The sequence below is a fragment of the Halyomorpha halys genome, unplaced genomic scaffold (assembly GCF_000696795.3).
Source record: "Halyomorpha halys isolate HHAL.00 unplaced genomic scaffold, Hhal_1.1 Scaffold487.1, whole genome shotgun sequence".
Classification (NCBI taxonomy): Eukaryota; Metazoa; Arthropoda; class Insecta; order Hemiptera; family Pentatomidae; genus Halyomorpha; species Halyomorpha halys.
In genome coordinates, this window is record NW_027111707.1 from 445,755 (window position 1) to 463,493 (window position 17,739).

Genomic DNA, 17,739 nt, shown 5'->3' on the forward strand with positions numbered 1-17,739 from the left:
TATATCATATATAATATAATATTTATCTTCATAGAAATAGTAGTTTTTATGATATTTAGGTATGAATTTTTTTTCTCAGCAACTAAAAATCAATTTTAGCAAATATAATGACTACTAACACATTAAACTTGCTTTAATCTGAGTGCTAATAGACATCTGTACATATACGTGACATAAAATACTTTATAGTAAGTTAAATTACCTTTATTTTGCGTTCTGGCAGCAATATGTACGTCTTATCGTTCCTGAGATATAGATTCCGCAAAATAAGTTCAATAAATACTGATTTTCGGTAAATTTGTTATGAAATTTTGCTTTTTAAAAAATTATGAAACGTAAATCGGTCTTTTAGGGCTCATGTTTTATCAAATGTACTATTCTTTAAATGATGCTGTATTAGGTTTTTAGCGTTTAAAGATGGAGCTCCCAATGAAAAATTATTTCTTTAACATTTTGAAACAGCCACCTGATTGTACTTGGCAGATTCATCGATTTTGACTAGTATTTATACGTAGTTAACAACTGTAATAAAAATCGGGATGAAATAACTTTTTTTCTCTTCTTGGGTTCTTAGACTATAAGTAAATAAAAATAGACAGAGAGTGTGAAATTTTCAAATTAAAATTATCTCTGTGGAAACTAACTACCTCATAACAAAGTAGAAATCGATGCTGTCCTAGAATAGTGAAACATCCCAAAAAAGAAAAAGTTCTGATTTATTTTTTAATTTGTAGGGCCTTCTCTCTCTACTGGTGTCCTACAGAGTCTCCTAAAGCCAGAAGGGTTATGCGTTATAATAAAATAATCATTTTTCTTTGACTAAAAATATTTAATTCAGTTACTTAAGGCGAAATTAAAGTAAATATTAGCTGTTTAAAGAAAATAAAATTCCTTCGATGTGCCTTGAATACTTGAAACAAAGATCTTTCACATAATATAGCCCGCAGTAAAATCCCTTTCTTATCTATATTATTCCTCTTCTTTTATCAGAAAACATTCGTACGATAAAAATACCATAAAACGGCCACCCACAAAAAATGCTTGATGCTGACATAGCACTCAGTGAATCACACGTGTCGCTAGAGAATTCCTTAAATGGCGCCTAAGAGGGAAACACTACAACCCGTTACAATGGAGTGAGGAAAAGTCAAAATCCTGTGACATGAGGTGAACCTTACCTCAGTTCACAATAGGAGCTCAGTGGAGAACTATAGAATAGAGTACTACGCAACTTGGAAAACCGATTGCCACTATGAAAGCCAACAGTACTTCCGCACTCTTCGAGATATTTTCACTTTTTTTATAACAGAAAGATGCCGTTGGATAATTATTAATGTACGAATCGTATGGCCTTAACATATGATGTGTGTAGGGCTAATTTCATAGAAGTAATTCCGTCTTACTTAACCTAAATTATTAGATGATCCTCTCCTGATTAAACAAATTTGAAAAAAATCCCTTTTTATGCGTTGAACACTTACGCAACTTGGAACGCCGATTGTAATAATGAAAACCAAAAGAACTTCCGCACTGATCGGGATAGTTTCACTTTGTTTTACAAGAGAAAGATGCAGTAGGATTGGTTGTAGAATATAGCGGCACCGATATCTGCTCGTGTAACTACTATACCTTCAAAAACCGATTCAGGCCTGCATGATGCAACCTGTAGGTTGGTAGACTGGCGCGTTACTCCTGCTCCCTAATAAAAAATATATTATTAAAATTAATAAATATTATAACTATAAATATTATAAATATGAATGTTCTGATCCACTGAAAGCAAACTTAAACGTAGCATGTACATTAAACTCTTGATGGAGTTTAATAGCCCCAAAGAGATAAATTAGCGCAACTTTATAAACCAGAGTATTTTCAGTTATTTTTCCTCCTTAGAAGGCATAGGTATGCATATTGGATCAGACATTCTACTGCTATTTGTGAAAATGAATATTTGTCTTTTATTTGTCCATGCCTTCTCTGAATCTCTTCTCTATTATATACCGTTTGATTGTTTCATAAGAACCAATGGTTAGTTCCTGTAGGATTTATAATGCTTGTTAGTTTAATTACTCTGACATGTAATTCCTTAAAATTAATTAATATGATTTGATGTGAACCGACCGCTCTAGAACAATTACAGTTATCAGACAAACGCACTATATAGATATATGTATTATTTCTAATATATACTTTAATGTCACACATGTAACATCCTTAGAACATATTTTTATATTTATAAATGTTTAGATCAATAAAAATTACAATAGAATCGTCTGATCCACTAAAAGCCAAAGTCTTACACTTACCGTCTTAAGAGCTCTGAAAGTTGACTTACTGTGAATATCCTCTTCAAAAATTTCTCGTGCTAAGGAGGCAATGAGTATTAATATACACTGTGGATCAATGGATCTACATTCTAGTCTTATTTTTGGAAATGTGTATTGGATTTTTATTTCATTTTTGTCTTCTCTGGATCTATCCTATATCACATACCTTTTTTCTTTTCGCAAGGACCTAGAGCTAGTTCCTGTAGTACATGCCATTCCCTTTGCGACTACTGGCTAGTTCTCTTGACGGTGAAGTTTCCTTCCTGCAAGGACCTACGAGTTCCCGCAGGACTTGCCAACTCCTTCACGACTGCTAGGCTGGTTCCTTACGAAGTGAAGTTTTCATCCTAGGAGGACTTAAAGCTAGTTTCCGTCTCATCCTGCCCATTCATATTGTAACCAGCTACCTAACATGTATGGATGCCTTATGGTATATATTATATGCCTTATAATTTCACTCATATACTGGTACTGGTACTGGTATTTGGTGGGGGGGAACAAGTCCGGCAAGTGGGCTTGTGGTCCTTTTTGGCAACCCCTGACGGCTACCTAGGTTGCCGACGCGTACTAACCAAGGTGAGTGTCAAGATTCACTCTGGACCGCCTAAAAATTAATATTTAACTGCCCCAGGTGGGAATCGAACCCACAACGTTTCGAACCGAGCGTACTGGGACCTGCGCCCCAACCCGCACGGGCGTCATATATCCACTCATATATAAGGTGGATCGGGATATTTCCTATTTTATATTTCCTTCGGAGATATTTGGTGGCCAGTTTTGTAGGGTTTTGTACTCCTTTCATCTCTCGTCTACCTCCTCTCTAATTAACAGTTTTCTATTATTCAGTATGTTTCATTAGGTAACTGTAATACATTAAAACGAGCTCAGTAATATTTTGTAGTTTTGTTTCCTTCAAAGAAACTCACTTATATTTATTCCTATATTTATACAATGTTTTAATTAAATTCTTATATCTTTTCAAATATAATGAAAAAAGTGCTACAGGGTTTTTTAAAAAGTTGGAACAAATTTTCAAAATACAAATCTCCATTTTTGTAAGAATGACTCAAATAAGACATTAAAATGAACTTCAATTAATACTATCTATTATCAGGAATCAAACTCTATCTGCTAAACATCTCTCAAGAATTTCCTATATTAGAAGTGAGGTTCCGATAATTTATCGAGTGGTGACATATCTATTAGCCAGCTTAGAAAGAACAAAGTGCTCCTCCAAGAGTTAGCAGAGATTGATACCGTTTGAGGAAGTAATGACGGAGTCGGGCCGGCTGGATATGGAAGGCGGCCTAACGGAACTGCTTTTGATTACCCAATGCCTCCTCGATTAGCAAGGCTCACTATAATATGCAGCTCAATCCTGTCCCGCCGATTTTTATGTTTCTACTATCCCTAGTAATTATAAACCAAAAACCAGTTCCGTCAGGAATCGATCAACTACCTTCTCAGGGCCGTTCGTAAATCGAAACATCTTCTTATATTATATTTATACAAACATAAACGCAACATATAGACCATTTATTATCTCCATATCCTAGAATTAGTGATGCTATATTAAATAACGATATATCGTGGTTGTTTTTTATCTGGTAAGTCCGTTTGTATTTCACATGATTCGGACTATGTAGGGTCTCTTAAGAGGGAGGCGCCACTCTTTACTCAAAAGTGGGAAGAAGCCGGTCCCAGGATCCTCAGGCTGATTGGAGGTATAAATATCGTGCAATATAACCGATATCTTGTGTTTAACACACGTAATTATAAACGATAAACACAATAATAATAAACATGAGCTATGATAATCATCTTACTTTTTTTTTCTTAAAAACAAGGTATGGACAAAATGATATCTACAGCCAGCTTTTCAGCCAAGCACTAGAGAAGATGATAAAGGATTAAAGGATAAAGGATAAAGCCACCATGCAAGATTGTTGAGGAAAACCGGGACATTCAATCTCGCCAAGTCTGACTTCCTCCATCTGATGGCAGAGGAGAACCATCCATTCTTCGGGGAGTTGATCACAGGTGGAAGGAGGTGGTCAACCTGAAGGACCTGACATTGGGAGGAGCTTAACAACCCGAATTCGGTGAGCCACCGATTGAAGAAGATGTACTTAGAGAAGCAGACGCAGACTGAGATCGGAAGGGCTGGACTAGGGTGCGTGCTGGAGGAAGAGACACCGGAACGAATGCAGACCAATATGGCTGGACTTAGCGGACAGATGCACTTGGACAAAGTGCAGCCCCATCTAAAGACACTCAAATGAGTACTGGGCTGTACCACAGTGTACATTTTTTTTTTATTAAAAAATGTTTCTTTTAAAAATTAAATGGAACCGACTAAATGATTTTGCAAACATTGTAAATAAATGAAAATTATCACCAGAAGTGGCATTTGCAGTTCTAGTACACTACCCCACTGCTATCGAATCGATATTGTTATGGAGAGTGTTAACACAAAAATAAAATAAATAAATAGAAATAAAATATCACAGAGGAACTTGAAAAGGGTCTTTCTAGCAATAGAACCAGAATAGAATGGGACTGCGAATCAACCAGGGAAAGATTAAATAAATGCTTACCAATCCCATACAGCTGCCACCACCAGACGGCCAGAGTTGTAATAAATTTACTGGTATTCGAAGGTAGTAAGAAATATAAGACGCCCAAAACTGTGGTGTGCTGGTAATGGCACTTGACTGGATGGTATGAAATTATTTTTTGAGAATGTGGATAAAAAAAGAAAGATAAAGTTAAAGCTGATGTACAGAAATCCTGGAATCAAAAGATAGCCAAAACCGTTGTACAAGACAGACAGAAACGGAGGCGATGTCTTGATACCGATTTGTAGTGTCAATGATGATGATGAAATAAGGGATGACCTATTATGAGGTTTTGATAGTTGTTTATAAACAAATATGAAAATATTTATTCGTTCTAAAATAAATACCATTAAAAATATAAACTCTAACGGCTTCATAAAGTTAAGTATAATTTCTTCTCCTAACTTTTCCTTCATAATATTAAAGTACGAAGACAAGAGTAAATACGAAATATAACAAACTAGAACTTATTAAATTTTCTCAGTTTTGGAACGTGTTTCTGGAAAGCGAAGAGGTTTTCTCCCGAATCGGGGAAAATGGCGGTAAGGCGCCACTTATATACTAACCATAGAGTACCCACCGGCACAGCCCAAGACTAGGTGACAATCAGCTTTTTTCTAAAAGTAGAGAAAGTGCCGCTTTACTATAACGAGCCAGCTCACTCGTGCACTGGAAGAGCGTGTAAACTATGCGATATGGTGATGTTTGAATAGGCCAATGAGCCAAACAACTGGAGCGGGAAGGAAATGGTATATTTATCGAGATAGGTCCCACTTTCTACAGAGAAATGTCAATACCGATATTTTTATAGAACCAGTATGTCTACATCGGAAATCTTAAGTTGATGATTGTCAAGCTCTTAACCACATAAGAAATAGTCTTATTATATAATGCAAACCGAAACTAATTATCAAAATTTTGTTAAATTACTTTAATTCAATAAACCCGCTGTGTCATTTTTAAATGTGAACTTATTTAAATATCAAGATTTAGATCCCTTAAACTATTAATTTATAAGACTATCCTCAAACCTATCTGGACCAACGGGCTTAAACTAAGGGGGACGGCTGAAACCTTCGAACATAAACGTATGCTTTTTCGTCGATAGAGGATTACATCAAGAAACCTTTCATGAATTTTCACTCCTATTTACCGACAGTTAAAAGGATCAGTGACCTACAACTTGGAAAACCCAACCTCAACTCGAAGACTGAACTCCACGCTGCAGCAGGATATCCTGTTATAAACCCTATATTTATCAATTCTATAATTGACATTACTTCTATTTATTTATTTTTTTTGTTATTTTTCTTCGTTCTTTTTTTCAAATTAACTATTTTTTTTTCTCATTAAAGGGCAATTGTTTGTTTTGTTAGGTCCATGAATGTCGTTATTTTTGTTATGAACCTTACTTCTCTCTTATTAAGAATCATTATTTTTATCTATCTATTTTATCTTAATTTTTATTTTATTTTTTTAATCATAAAAAAATATAAAAATGTTATATCAAACTACTATTTAGTTTCCCATTCGCCCAGCTTCGTTAGGGCTGTTCCAGTTTAGAGATTTCGGAACAGTCAAATATTTTGACAGGAATTTGACTGTTTCGAAATCTCTCCACTGGAACAGCCCTGATGAAGTTCTACAAAATGGGGCGAAACGTCAGGAAATAAATAGTTGTTAACCATTTTTTGTTTCTTCGGACCGCAGACCGTATTTTTAATTAATTTAATTTATTAAATTTTTATTTTTAATTAATATGTGTATATAGTATAATTGTGTTCTTACATCCTCAATACCTACTGCCCTTGAGTGTGGCAGAATGTATAACTCCATAAAATAATCTTTATCCAGTTCTACTTATTAATCCTCCTCGAAGATTGAAACAGCAATTACCACGAGAGTAAGGCAGTCAGTGACAGTTTACTAAAAAATAGTAAGCCTGTGATTTATTTATTTTGATATCAAACTATTTATTGTTCTGTTTATCATTTTACATAATTTATATTATTATAAAAGTATTATTTATAAAGGATAAGAACATCTTCAACGTGGGTGTCCGTTGCATGAATGCTTCACTGTATCCACAAAACTAAAATTACCGGAACATTCCAGAACCAGGACATAACACTGTACAGTGTAGCGTGTACATGGCAGGCCTCTTGGATCGTGAGCTTGTACAATTTAATGTTCACAGCATGAGTGTTATTTCATTTTTATTGCACTTCTGCAAGGCATTAACATGGTTTTACTGCCTCTGCAGGGGTTGGTCATTATACCAAATGTCTCTTTCATGATTCCGGAACATTGAAAAAAAAACTACATTTTTTTAAACTTGCCACAACTGCATAAGATAAATTTTATTCATAACGGGTGTTTTATACAGATGATGTATGCTTCAGATTTACTGAATAACAGTCGAAATTTCTGTGGAAATAGATAAGGAACGATCAATAAAAAAAACAATGGATGCCTGCAGATATCCGCCTGGATATTAGAACAGAAGAATGAGTGAATGAACTACAAAATGTAGTTGCGCGTATCAGGAAACGTAATAATGAAAATAATAATAAACAAAAAGATAAAGATATGAAGAGTTTTCATCTCTGCCAAAACATTTTTGAATTAGATGATGTTTGATTGTTTTATAGAGAATTAAATTACTTTGTAAATGAACGGCCGTAACGTAAGATCTATAATTTTGTATTATTCAAAAAATTATTATTAGTTTTTATATTCTAGATATAATGTTTTTAAATATATATGAGGAGTAAATGCTAGGGAGTGCGGTCAGAAAATGACACAAATAAGTTAAAAAACTTATTTCATAGTGCCAACGTTTCAACTAGAATTTCCAGCCTTCATCGGGGCTAAGAATAAAGAACAAGATAACAGCCAATGAATGGAAAAATGGAAACAAATATTCAGCATGTTTAAAGTAAATGATTGTACAGAATAAAAATAAAGAAATGAAACAAGTGGAAAATAAAATGTTTATTTAGGTAACTAAATATGTACGTAAAGTAACATAATTAAAGAAATAAAAATATATTAACATAAGTTATATAAAGCAAAAAAAATATAAATATAGAATAATGAAATTTATAATGTGTACATATAAATCTTGTATATACAAATAAATATTGTATGTACATATAAATATATGCTATCAACTAATTTTATATTCTGTTTCTTTATTCTATATTCATATTTCTTTGTATTATATAACTTATGTATTTTTTAAATTATATTATTTTACTTACATACTTAATTACCTATATATACATTTTATTTCCCACTACTTTCATTTCTTTATTTTTATTAATTTTCATTCTGTACAATCATTTACTGTAAACATTCTGAAAATTTGTTATTTTTTTTTTACTCATTGGTTGTTATCTTGTTCTTAGTTCTAAGCCCCGAAGAAGGCTGGAAATACTAGCCACAACGTCGACACTATGTTTTCTTCATTAAATTTAAAAATCAATAATATTAGTCCTATTTAGATAAACTTATTTTATATTGTAGAGAAAAATATTATCTTTCAATTGAGAGGTTATAGTGTTCCAGGAGAGAAACAAATATAGTTTTTCGAAAAAACTATTGCTTCCTCGAATAAAATAAAAAATAAATAAGTACATGAAAAAAAAAATAACACTCATAAAAACATAGGGCAACCGAAGTAAAACCCAAATTATTAATTCCCTCAACAAACGCCAATTCGTAGAGCCTTCTACTCGTATAATCAATTTGATTTCAGGAAATCGATTCCATCACTGATTAAGTGAATGTAATTAACGCGTTAAAAAAAACTTGTCTGTGAATGAAGTAACCCTTAGGGATTCGAATCTAGTAAGTAACCTTGTCATACACACCTCTACGTAGTACTATCAACTATCTGCATAACAGATATCTGTCAAATGGAATCTCTGTTTCATCGTAATTTAATGTTATCATCAGTTCAACAACTAACAATCTAAAATTAACAAACATTTTTATAAGCTATATCTAAATTTAATTATTTTGGTCAAATGTAAAATGGCTTTAATATGTGAGGTGGTGAATTAGTAGAGGTGCAAATAATCTTAAATTTTGATTTTGAGAAAAATACACTTATAATAAACAACTTTTTTATGTTGGTGAATTATTAATAATAATAAGTAGAAATTAAAATTTATTTATATTATTAAGTTTAATCTTTATTATTAATTTACATGTTTTGGCTAAGTGTAAAATGGCTTTAATAGTGTAAAAAACATTAATGTGAGATGGTTAATTTTAGATTTTAAGAAAATTCAACTAATAAACAATTTCAAACAACAGTTTCAAACAATGATAAAGAACTTCTTGATGGTGTTAAATTTCTAAAAATAATAAGTGGGAACAACATGTTATTCATAATATTAACCTTAATATCATTAATTAATGATTAAGGAAAAACATAGACCACATTTAAATCCACATTAAATTAAGTAAATAAAATATTTTTTAAAAATTGTTTCTTCAACTCTATTGTTACATTAGCAATGCTGCAGCTTATTCGCCATTTTCTAACTAAACATTAAAGGTATCGATAACTTTCTAATTTACTCAAGCCAAAAAAAATTGTCTTTATCAATAAAGTTGTCACTAAAATAAATTTTTAAAAACAACACTCTGGTGTACCTCCGAATTACTCTCCAAGAATCTAAAATCTTCCGTAAAATCCTCAATGCTCCTTACTTTGTCACAAATAAAATCATCCATAAAGACTTTAATGTTCCATAGATAACCGATCTAGCCCGAACCAGATATCGATAATTTCGTTATGAACTCCCTGACTACCCAAACCCATTATTTTTAACACTGCTTCCTTTTCCTTTCCTGACAATCCTCCGGGGGCGCCTTCATCCTTCATTAAATTATTTCTTTTAACTAACTTTTTAAATTTATATATTAGTTATTTTAAATTTATTTTTTTAAACTGATCTACTGTTGTGACTTATGTCTTTGGTTTTATTTTACATTGATATCAAATGATAAATTCGTTTTATTTTATTTTATAAGTTTGTTTAACCGATCGAACGTGGGTAGCGGATTACTGGAAAGGGTCTAAGAGAGTGAATTAGAGAGAATAAATTTGTCGATTAAATGAAATAAAATTGTCAAATGAAATAAAATTGTTAAATAGAAAAAACAATTAAAATAGTTGCATTTAGTATGTGTACGAGTATTGAATGTAAAAGAAAAAGGAGGGGAAATAAATTATTGCTATATCATATAAATATATGTATTGTATATATGTCCGATAATGGATTTATTCGTATCATATAAATATATGTATTGTATATATGTCCGATAATGGATTTATTCGTATGCTGTGCATTGTAGCAACCCAATGTATTTGGGCAGCGTGGCTAAATAAAGCATTTCTTTCTAGATGACCAACATATTCTGTTTATATTAGTATTTATATTATTTTTAATTTGTATATTTTTCATTAAATTCATTTTATCTTTATATTTAATATACATATTGTATTTTTCTGTTATCAAAAATAAAGTTAATTCTGTTAATCATCCTTTGAACAAAGACAGTCAACTCATTACAACATTTCATACACTCTACTCATATATTTCAACCTAGCCATCCCTAAGACGATACAGTTCAGAATCACTCATCCAAAAAGATCAGAGGAAAAAGTATAGCCTTAAAAATATTGGAAAGTAAACGAGTATTGAATTGGCCATAATCTACAAAGAACATATAAAATACACTGTTGGAAAGATTTTTCACACTCTCCCCCCTCGATGGTATATGGAAGAGATAGAAAGTTGTGCAGTTGGCAGGATCATAGCATCATAGCGCACAGGATAATAGCTGCAAGGATAGTGGCCCAGCTTGGAAATAGCACAATAATGACCGTCAATTTCCCGGCACGTTTGGTCCAGTAGAGCTCATCATTACCTGCCCTTTATTGAAAACTGTACTCTCTTCCTATCTAATCTACTTTTCACTAATCAACATCGACTATTATCTTCTCCGTCATTCAAGTTACGAAGTTTAAACTATCTAAACGTTGATAGTTATTATAATGACAGATACAGACAAAATAATAGGTTGTATATAAAAAAAAATGACCGTTTTATCAGATTCAAGATTTCAAAGGACTGTAAATATTTTAATACTTAATAATCCCTTTAGAGCATTCTCTAAGCTTGTTAAATCCCATTCGACTCCTTAAAAAAAGCCTAAGTGTAGTTATTTGTTTCAAAGAAGAAACATGAAAGTTTCCTACGAAATTCTAGTAATTAAAAAAAAAAGAATTAATAACCGCTGAAGCAACTCGTGAAATTATTAAATATGAAGGGGAAGGTGTCCTTGACCAGTACACTTCGCGGCGTTAGTTTGAAAAATTTAGTAGTGGAGATGGGACGTTGGACAGGAAGAAGGGCTCCGGGCGACCATTAATAGGCATTAATGATGCTATGTTAAATGTAAAATGTTTTACCATGTTAAATGTTATAAGTATAGAATTGTGAGCAGCGCTATTTAAAGTCATGCTAAATGGTAAATGCATAAGAGCTCCTAGCGGATTTTCGGAGCAACTTGTTTAGTATCTTTCCTTCCAAAACTTCATGTTATTGTTTACTTCTAAGTTTTGATTACAGTGATTTATTACACCATGCCTAAAATAAGTGAAAAGTAGAAGTGTAAAAGTTTGCCTACTGATTGTATTTTTAAAAAGTCCAAAACACAAGACAAAAGGAAAAAACAAAACACAAACTACAAGTAAGTAACCTAACACGACAACAAATAAAACGGTGACCATCTCAGCTGGTCTGTTGCGTGACGTCATTTTCCATTTAACAGACCTAGTAACAGACTCTCAGCCATGTTACATGTCATATCGTTTTAACATGGTAAAAGGAGGAAATATTTCTCCATTTAACAACCTTTAACATGTTACACTAAAGATCATGAATACCCCTAGTGTGAAAGAAAACAATCTTCTGACGTGCCGGATTCGAACTCGGGTCCTTATCGGGTCGGAATTAGTAGCCACGCGCTTTACTCTGTGGTCACCGCGCTCCCAGGTATGATAGTCAATAGTACAGATAATGTCAGCGAAGCAATTGTCATATTTACTATCACATGTAGCATATATTACTACCATATGTGATAACTATTACATAGTAAATATCATTCTTTTACTATTACATTGACTCTACCTTTTTCGAATTATCTTATTTTTAGCTCTGATTAAGACCTACATTGTGGGTCGCAAGATATAAATATTTGAGAACTATCTTTTATTTTTTACCACAACCCTAAATTTGTTTCCAGAATATGGGTTTATTCTATATAATAATAATTAATATTTTTGGTATTTACTGCACGATTTTGTACATTTTGGGATTCATATTACACGGAAATCCGGTCTCTACTAATAACATATAGCAAAATAGTAATATAATTTTATATAATACAATAAATATTGTAGTCTCATTTTTAAGTCTTTAATCCTCCTGTCGAACAGATCCGCTATTTTGAACGCTTCTGGACAAACGACTAATATGGATTCCTCAGACAAGACTGAAAAGACAAGAAACTGCACGTCGATTCCGACTATGACAACACTTAGTAGTCAAACGGTCTGAACTCCTAATCAATTACAAAAGCTTGATCTATATGACTGTAATAAGGCCTATCTGGACATACGGAGTTGAGCTTTGGGGCTCCATTAAACCATCGAATTCCTCTCGTATCCAATCCTTTGTAAAATCCTCAATGCTCCTTACTTTGTCACAAATAAAATCATCCATGAAGACCTAAATGTTCTATAAACCGATCCAGAATCAGATATCAATCCTTTCAATATAAACTCCATAACCATCCAAACCTACTAGTTTCTAACAGTGCTTCCGCTTCCATTCCTGAAAAGTATATGGCCTCGAGAACTTCTGACAAAAACATGTTATTAGAGCCATAGTAAAATAGATTGTAGGAAGGTAGTCCGGGTGGGGGTCAATGAAAGTATCGAAATAGTAGAAGAAAACTGTTTATTGTTAACCAAGAATTTATTGTAAATCTTTTACTATTTTGATACCGTTATTGACCGGCACTTGCTATCTACTTCACACGGTCAACTATCTTCTAACACATTATATCCACGTTATTAGGCCATTGGGTGGGTAGTTTCTCGACATGCCTGTATCATACCGTTATGATCTTACATCAAATTTACTAGATGTATTATTATGTACAGTTGTAACTGTCAATAAATAAATAATAATAAAAATAAAGTTGACATATTTCTATGTTTTTGATAATGGAAGCAATTCATATTTTTAATATTTTGTTAATCTGTGTGGACGTTAAACATCTCCACAATACATATGTATCAATTATAATTTAAAGGTTAATTGCTACCCGTGAAGGATCCATTGGAGGAATGGAGCCGAGTTCATATGTGACTGGGCGTGCTCTGCTATCAGCGGGCCGGATCACGACCTTCGGTAGGGGTGGTCCAAGGCGAAGCCTTCTTGCCTCAAGGGAAAGCAATGCGGGAAAAATACTCACTTTCCCATTCTCTTCTTTGTCCATTTTTTTTTTCTTTTTTGATCATATAACAATTTACTAACGGTCTGGATTGGAAACCGTATAAGATCCAAGGGAACTACGAATCTATTGATAAGAAAAATAGAAAGGTATCGTTCCTACCGAAGTACTACTAAATTTATTCATAATTGTTTTTTTGAACATTGTAAAAGTCATATTTTTATTTGTTACTATCTTTTTGTTTTAAGAGATTTCCAATTTTAAAACGATACATTTTCAGTTCATAAATATTGAATTCTAGTAATATTGCAAACCTATTATATGATCATAATAGGCATGGATACTTTTGAGGTATCCTCGTATTAGTACAAGAGCCTGAGAGAAAAAAAAGTTAGTTATTTGATTCCAACTTTTGTTTAATTTAGTGAAAACTACGCATAATTACAAGTCAAAATTGAAGAGTCTGCCAGGTTTAGTTTGGAGGAATATAAAATATTTAAAAAAAATTAAATTTTTACTCCGATCTACATATCATTGAGACAACCAAAAAGATTAGAAATCCCAATAGAACATCATTTAAAGTAGAGTAAATTGACTAAAATATGAGCCATTGTAGAGCGGTTTAGGCACAATAGTTACCGAGATATAGGTTTTTTAAAAGCAACATTTCATAAAATATATAATAATATTCTTCATTTATTCTGGGATTGATCCCTTTAGAATAGTATTGCAGGCGTCAATATTAGGCTTTAGATCCTTAGAGTAAAATATAAATTAAAAATGGAATTATAAACCATCATAAAATGTAATGAAAATAATGAATTAAAAAAGATATAAATTAGCAACAATAATTAACAGAATATATCAAATAAATTAAAGAAAAACAAATAAAATATTGGAATTGGGTGGACAAAAGGTGGTCGAAGATACGGGATTTGAAGTTTGGAAGGGTATTAGAATGAAGGAGGGAATAGAACATACACTGACAAATCAGTAGTAAATTAATTTATTGTTGGATATCTTTATGTCAGGAACAGCTGTACATGATACGTACAGCTGTCTGTTTTTTTTTTGTTTTTTTTTTGTAAGAGAAGTAGTTTTTATGATAATTCCTAAAATAACGTGACAAAATGTTGATTTCTAGCTGTTAAAACAAAAGTTTTGAATTATTAAAAATAACATCTAAGGTACCATTGGAAGGACAGATGTCTGACAGTAATCAAATTAAAGATAGTTTAATGTTCTATTAAGTAGTTTATTACGGTTATCTTCGTAGGGACAGAAATTGTTACAAGAATATGAATTTCGCATATGCAATTTAGTCCGAAAAACTAGAAATTAATTTTTTTTACCAAATATCAGAAAAACTAAAACTCCTACGAAGAACAAGAATATAAAATACTTATTAACACATTAAGCCAGCTTTTATTTGAATGCTAATAGACATCTGTACGTCTCATGGTTCTTGAGACATTGATTTCCCACAATTAATTCATAAAATACTCATTTTTTTGGACCTTTTTAATGAAATGTTGTTTTTAAAAAAAACTGTATCTCAGAAACTATAGAACACAAAGAGCTATATTAGGGCTCATATTTTGTAAATTTACTCTTATTTAAATTATGTTCTATTAGGGTTGTAGTTGGTTTTGACGATAAGGAGCTCCAAATAAAAAAATATTTTAAATATTAAAACGTTTTGAAACAGCAACCATTTTTTTTTTATTTCTCCTAACTTTACTTGGCAGACTCATCAATTTTGATTAGTAATTATTCATAGTTTCCATTAAATTAATAAAAAATTTGGGAGATATTAGTTAATTTTTTCTCCTCTTGGGCTCTTATATGGAGCATATTGTCAAATGAATTGCTTCCTTTGACGGTTTGATATTTGGATTTTTGTGTAGCTTTTCAACAGCAGTATCTACTTTGGTTTAATCTACTTTTACAATTCATTTAGAGGAACTTTCACTTTACAATTTATTATTATATTTTCTCTTAATATTTCATTATAAGACATGATTTTTACATTTATGTAATGCTGCTATCTTCATTATGATAAACAGAAAAATAATCATTCATATATTGTTAAAGCCACCTAAAATCGACGTAGTCCTTTTGAAGGAAGCTCCAAAGAACGGGAAAAAAACAACTGGCTCGTATATGAACATTTATTTGGGCGAAGTTAAACTATAAAAACGTAAATGTACAATCAAAATAAAACATTCAGAAATAAAATAAATAATAGAAATTAAAATAAATTTGGATTTCAAGATAAAATCAAATAATGAAAAGAAATTTAAAAAAATAAATAAATATATAAAAATCAATACTGAACGTCCGCTTCGATAGGTCTGAGGAGATATTTCTTGATGTGACAGCAGGACTATTTTTACAAAACTGTATACGCAGCTTTTATAGATAACATTCAAAAGTGGTCAAAAGTTGGTGGGCCTAGGTCTATACTGAATTTTTGCTCAACCTTAATTTAATTAAATACTAAAATAACACTGATCGGAAGAAGCAGCGGTTGTATTACCATTAATAAAAATTTTTTTAAAATATTTATTTATTGCTATTTACAACTGTACATTATAATACATTTAGTAAATCTGATCTAAGTTAAATTGGAGTGTTACAGGCGTGTCGAGAAACTACCCATTGGTAGCACTCTAAAATAAAAAATAAAAAAAATTAAATGTCTAAACACCACATAATGACCGCAGACAGGTAAAAGAATTCTTATAAGGTAAAAGATTCTGGCAAAAGAATCAGACGAACGACAAATGGCGACTTGACAGCTGATCAAAAGCCATAAATTGTTTAGAAGTTGCTAGGCGACTCCAACCAATTAAGTCCCACTGACTGAATAACGAATCATACATTTAAATATTATTAAACAAAATATAAATACATCTGTTTCTTCTAAATTAAATAATAATAATAAAAATAAATGTCATTGAATAAAATACTAAAGCTATTTACAAATTAATTATGGAACTAGGCGTGAACTTATATCCTCGTTTTACTAGTAGATCAAATGAAATGATTAAAAATAGGTATAAGTAAGTCAGATATAAAAATAATTAAAAACTATGAAATAAGTGAATGACACAATCTTTCTTGTTTAAATATAACAATTTATTTCACATACCACGACGTTTCGGGATTATCCCCCATCTTCAGGTTGCTAGAAACTCATTAATATAATGAAATATAACCTTCAGGAAGGTAATTATTCTCCTTGAAAAATGTGTAATAGCTGATATTATAAAAAGTTTTTTATTTTATAATTGACAATAATATGTTTCAATATTAGCATGTAATGACAAATTAATGAGTTAATTATACATTATATATAAAATAGTTAATCAGGTAAATAGTTTATGAATAGTTTAATGAATAATGTGATATAGTAGTAATGTTGTAAGCATATGTTTAAATTTTGTTGAATTTGGTTTTCTAGCAACCTGAAGATGGGGGATAATCCCGAAACGTCGTGTTAAGTGAAATAAATTGTTACAGTTAAACAAGGAAGATTGTATCATTCGCCTATTTCATATTAATTCTAGAAACTCTTCCAGTAGAAGATCATTAATTTAATGAAAAAATATTTTTTTAAAAATTAGATGCGGATAATTTTTAAATATGTGAAATCCATGAACCAGTTTGCACAAACACTTTCGATAGTGCCGATTTTCAGATGATCCCGATTTATTTATACAGACATTTATAACTTTCTTTAAAATTGCCATCAAAATTGGTGTGCGTCCAGTTTCCAATCGTACCATATAATTTAGAGTTGATCTAGGCCACAGATATAAATCTTTGAGAAATTTCACTTGTGCCAACTCAATAGATTCCAAATACTTTAAAATATAATACTAGAAATTAATAAGAGAATAACTACTGCTTAGGTGAGACAGTGGATTTAAGTCTTATGCACGCATAAGTTAAAATTTAACCTAACATTCAGAGCATAATTACAGCGTATTAACTATACGTATATAATCCCTCCTAGATGAACTTGAATTAGATATATCGAAAACCGTAAGTAGCGTCATCTAGAGACGTACAGTAAAGTTAGTGTTATGATGAATATGTTTGAGAAGCAAGAATAATTAACAATGTACCCCATAACGGTGATAATTTAAAATAGCTAATGTTACATTCCTTCAGTTGGGTTACGATTTGATGTATTTTCATACATATTTTTATAATTAAATTTAATATTATATTATATTAGTTTATTA

At 31.5% G+C, this 17,739-nt stretch overlaps 1 protein-coding gene across 1 annotated transcript in view; it reads right to left on the reverse strand.

The window, feature by feature from the left end:
* Positions 1-13,531, reverse strand: part of LOC106683471 (kinesin-like protein KIF23) — a 31,551-nt gene extending 18,020 nt beyond the window's left edge. Inside the window, exon 1 of the mRNA XM_067049731.1 lies at positions 13,358-13,531. Within this exon, the coding sequence (XP_066905832.1) occupies positions 13,358-13,531 (174 nt within the window). The remainder of the gene's footprint in view (positions 1-13,357) is intronic.
* Positions 13,532-17,739: the final 4,208 nt, after the last annotated feature.